Source organism: Neoarius graeffei, chromosome 19 (assembly GCF_027579695.1).
Source record: "Neoarius graeffei isolate fNeoGra1 chromosome 19, fNeoGra1.pri, whole genome shotgun sequence".
NCBI classification, from domain to species: Eukaryota; Metazoa; Chordata; class Actinopteri; order Siluriformes; family Ariidae; genus Neoarius; species Neoarius graeffei.
Genome location: NC_083587.1, coordinates 57,649,472 through 57,654,737, shown reverse-complemented (window position 1 = coordinate 57,654,737; position 5,266 = coordinate 57,649,472). Strand labels below are relative to the sequence as shown.

The window sequence follows — 5,266 nt, the reverse complement described above, 5'->3', positions numbered from 1 at the left end:
CTTTAGTCAAAAACAAAATCCCAGAAAATACAAAAAAAAAAATATGGAATAAAAGTATTTGCTGGTAAGAACGTATCATTTTTTATTTTTCAAGAATTCTTATTATTGGGGCGTCGTGGCTCAGGTGGATAAGGCGCCATACCATAAATCCGGGGACCCGGGTTGGATTCCGGCCCGAGGTCATTTCCCGATCCCTCCCCGTCTCTCTCTCCCGCTCATTTCCTGTCTCTACACTGTCCTATCCAATAATAAAGGTGAAAAAAGCCCCCCCCCAAAAAAAAACAATTATTATTATTATTATAGCATTTTTCACAAATTGCTTGCGCCTGTCATTTCGCCAGTTTGTTTACACTCTAAGCGGAAATGATTTTGCCGGACGTTTTGTGTAAAGTTTTTATTGATCGAATTTGCAAAAAATAAAAATGATCCGTTTCTCAAAATCCAGTGAATGTGGATAGAATAAAGCAGTTATTCCACTCAATCTCGTCGTACGTGGTTTATAGCCTACTCGGTGCTACGCGCCTCGTCGGCTATCAGCTCATGTCCGACTCGATTTTGTGGAATAACTATTAATTATATAATGCTGGTAAAATGTCTGCCATAATGCCGTATATCATTACATGCAGGAAGAAAGAAACGGCAAGCTAGTTCTGGCCATTTTATGCTCTTTTCCACCTTCTGAATTTGTCGTGTTTGTCCCACAGCTGACCCTCTTGTCGGGAGCATCGCCACACAATACCTGACCAACAGAACTGAACACGACAGAATAGCCAAACAGTGGACGAAGAGATACGCCACATAAAGAGAAGTCCTCCCTTGGAGCTGCCCACTATAAATTGTCCCTCTTTCCAACCCCACTGTACCTGTCTACCTCTGTCCCCGTTCTCTCAGAGCACACTCACCCGTATATATAATCTCCACTTTCCTGACTGCCCCGGCCGCTTTCGGTGAACAGAACTGTCCTGTTGTTCCTCGTTGACTTGAGAGCTTCTTTTTTATACAAAGAGTAGACTGGGATTTTATTTTCCAATTATCTGAATGTTTGAATTATCCTAGGAGGAATATATTGTTGTTGTTGCTGTTGTTGTTGTTGGTATTATTATTATTAATATTATTAATATTAATGTTGTTGCTCAACCTCATGTATGTAAGTGGCATCAGGAACAAATACAGACTATAAGAGCCCCCTCCACACACACACACACACGACCCCGCTTTTGTTTTTCAGTCATGGTATGTGCATGTTAACAACAGGATGCTGATTTGCACCCACATCAACACGAAGCTCCGCTCTGTTTGTAACGTATTTTTTAAACACGCCATCGAAAAGCAGCCACTGGGAAAGTCTGGCTAGTGGATAGATGGGAAATCGCAGGTTTGTATATAGTGTGTGACGCAGTGAGGTTTGTTGTGCACTTGCTTTATGGACAAACATCTAATAAAACACTGTGGCTGAAATGTACATTACGTGTCCTGTTTGGGTCTGTGTGTGCAATTTCTGTTCTTCTAGTACTCCAATTAGTAACTGAAAGCAGTATCTGGATCATTCTTCTACTTTGAATTTCATGCGTTTAGTAAATTTAAGAGTTGAATTTGAAAAAAAAAAATTGCTAGAGAATTCATTTTAGGTAGGGTAATGGCCCTTTTCCACTACCCTTTTTCAGCTCACTTCAGCTCGCTTCAGCTCACTTCAGCCCGACACGGCTCGCGTTTCGACTACCAAAAACCAGCACGACTCAGCTCGCTTCAGCCCTGCTTAGCCCCTAAAACTCGCACCGTTTTGGAGTGGGGCTGAAGCGAGCCAAACCGTGCCGAGTGAGGCTGGGGGCGTGAGCAGACACTCCCCTGTGCACTGATTGGTGAGGAGGAGTGTCCTCACATGCCCACACACGCCCCGCGAGCACGCTGGGATCTGTAAACACCGCAAACCCGGAAGAAGAATAATTACAAATTACGAGAATTCCTGAAGCCTTATGCGCCTCGCCTCATCTATACGCTCTTGCCAGTATCTGTTGGCGTTGTCGGTGACAACAAGCCACAGCACCAAGACCAGCAACACTAACGACTCCATGTCCTCCATGTTTATTGTTTACTATTCGGGTTGTGAGACTACCGCTTAAAAGATCACTGATGTCACTGTTTGCGCTGCTTAACGACATCACGCGACATCCACCCACTTTCGCTAACTCCACCCAATGTGTCCACCCACTTCCAGCCAGCACGGTTCAGCGCGGTTGTAGTCGAAATGCAACTCCAACAGCCCCGCTCAGCTCGACTCAGCACGGCATGGCTCAGCCACGTTTGTAGTGGAAAAGCGGCATAATTCTACTTTTTATCCCGCGCTGGCCGAAAGGCCTGAAGGGGGATTATGTTATGGTGATTTCCTTCCATCCATCCATCCATCCATCCCGGGAAGGGTGCTTACCTTCTGAAATCAACTCCTCTCATGATTTTTGGAGGAATTTCACAAAACTTGACAAGAGATGTTGTATGTCAGTAATACACATATTGTAATTTCATTCAATTGGGTCACATTTTACCAGAGTTGCAGCCCTTGATTAACAAAATTATAATTTGACAATTTCATGAGAGTGTGTTTTCCTTCTGAAATCAACTCCTCTCATAATTTTTGGAGGAATGTCACCAAAGTTGGCAAAAGGCCTTGTTATATGTTGGTCGTACGCATATTGTAATTTTGTTCGATTTGGTTGCATTTTACCAGAGTTACGGCCTAACAACCTTGTACTTTCGGAATTTCATGAAGGTGCGCTCGCCTTCTGACATCAACTCCTCTCACAATTTTTGGACGAATTTCTCGAAGCTTGGCAAAAGGCCTCGTTATATGACGGTAATACGCAGATTGCGATTTAATTTCGTTTGTGAACATTTTTACCAGAGTTTTGGCCCTTGATTAAATTACTTTGTACTTTGACAGTTTCATGAGGGTGTACGTTCTTCTGAAATCAACTCCTCTCACAATTTATGGAGGAATTTCACCAAACTTGCCAAAAGGCTTTGTTATATGATAGTTATACGCATATTGAAATGTTGTTTAATTTGGGCAAATTTTACTTGAGTTATGCCCTTGATTATTAACAAACTTGTACTTTGGCAATTTCATCAAGGTGTGCTTGCTTTCTGAAATCAACTTCCCTCACAATTTTTATTTTCCCCCGCTGGCTGAAAGGCCCGAAGGGGGGATTATGTCGTGGCGATGTCCGTCTCATCCGTCCCAGGAAGGGTACTCACCTTTTGAAATCAACTCTTCTCACAATTTTTGGAGCAATTTCACAAAACCTGACAGATTCTTTGTTATATGTCGGTAATACGCACATTGCAATTTCGTTCAATTCAGTCACATTTTACCAGAGGTTTGGCAGAGTTGCTAGCGGGGGATATTGTGCTCTCAGAGCGCTCTTGTTTACATGAGGAAATAATATGGTACTTTTCCCCTCACGTTTTCTCCCAAATTTGGTCATCAGCCATCTCAAGCATCAAACACGTGCTTCTTCCAAGACGCAGGATGCGTCAAGCCAACCATTCTCATTATTTTCATTCTCATCTCATCTCATTATCTCTAGCCGCTTTATCCTTCTACAGGGTCGCAGGCAAGCTGGAGCCTATCCCAGCTGACTACGGGCGAAAGGCGGGGTACACCCTGGACAAGTCGCCAGGTCATCACAGGGCTGACACATAGACACAGACAACCATTCACACTCACATTCACACCTACGGTCAATTTAGAGTCACCAGTTAACCTAACCTGCATGTCTTTGGACTGTGGGGGAAACCGGAGCACCCGGAGGAAACCCACGCGGACATGGGGAGAACATGCAAACTCCACACAGAAAGGCCCTCGCCGGCCCCGGAGCTCGAACCCAGGACCTTCTTGCTGTGAGGCGACAGCGCTAACCACTACACCACCGTGCCGCCCCAACAACCCAACAAGCCAACCAACCCATCTTTTTTGCTGTAACAATTTTGAAGGAAAACACTATGCTATCTGCCCTCTTCTGCATACATGAGCTCACAGATGCCTATGATTGGCTATTGTGGCTATGATTGACAGGAAGAATATACCACAACCCCACCCAGCCAGAAAGAATGTCCAGTTTTGCTCACTGACCTCCCACCCACAGATGGATGGGATTCAAACACAGTCTCTCAACAACAGTGTGAACACTACTCAGTTGCGCCACTCGAGAGGCCAGTCTGCATACTTCTACCATCTCTGCTGGAAACAGTAGTATATCATTAATGCTTCGATTAAAACACTAAGCAGTAACATGACTACAAGTCTTCTGTATGACTACAATATTTAAAAATGAATAAATTAGCTAAATTAACATGAGCAATCGTTACCTGTATTATCACTGTTGGTCATGATGCTTATCTTTTTAGAACAACAACAACTTTATCACACATACACTTAAAGCTAGACTGCCTTTCAGATTTTTCAAGCGTAGGTCATAAAAAGAATTTTCCCTGACACTCAGTTATTTTTGTTTAATGGACCGAAAGCTACTGAATTCGAATCACAGACTTCCAATTTTTTTTAAAACAGAACAATTAATGAATTTAAGGCCACATGGCCCTAAATTCTCCGCTATTTTTTCCTGCTTCACCATGACACAATTCAGGATACTACTATGGGCTTTCCCCGTTCGCACAAAGCATTGTGGGATACAAATTTGAAACAGGAGAGAAAAATGGAGGACGCGAGTGTGCGAATGAAACGTGAAAGACCGACTACAGTAACGAAAAGAAAGCAAGTAGAAAAGACGTTATGTTCGATACGAAGGAAAGGAAACGCAGGGCCAAACTAATAAATATCGGTGCTCAGCGAGCACCTCGGTGTGATCAGCTTTTCGTTTAGCGACAGAATGATGGAACTGTCAGTGCACGCTCAAAGGTAAACCTGCGCATGCGCGCACACACGGACTTCCTCTGTCTGCTTGACTGCACGAAGCGAGCGATTTCATGCACATTATTTGCTCGGGAATCTCCTCAATTTAAATAACTTCCCAGCCACAGAACAGAATGGCCTGATATTGTGTGAGATATTACAGAAATAAATATATATCACAATGACCAAATTTCAGAGGGAACTAAATTTCACCGATTTTATGAAATCGAAAGGCCGTCTAGCTGTAAGCATAGTGGAATTCCTCTGTGCATTTAACCCATCTGAAACATGCACATGAGCAATGAGCACACACACATACCCAGAGCAGTGGGCATCCATGCTACAGTGCCCGGGGAGCAG

The 5,266-nt window shown here is 43.6% G+C and overlaps 1 protein-coding gene across 1 annotated transcript in view; it reads left to right on the top strand.

Annotated features, from left to right (window-relative positions):
- ube2e2 (ubiquitin-conjugating enzyme E2E 2) overlaps positions 1-1,462 on the top strand; it is a 159,932-nt gene extending 158,470 nt beyond the window's left edge. The window contains exon 6 of the mRNA XM_060900349.1: positions 705-1,462. Within this exon, the coding sequence (XP_060756332.1) occupies positions 705-802 (98 nt within the window). The 3' untranslated portion in view covers positions 803-1,462. The remainder of the gene's footprint in view (positions 1-704) is intronic.
- The last annotated feature ends 3,804 nt before the right edge of the window (positions 1,463-5,266 follow it).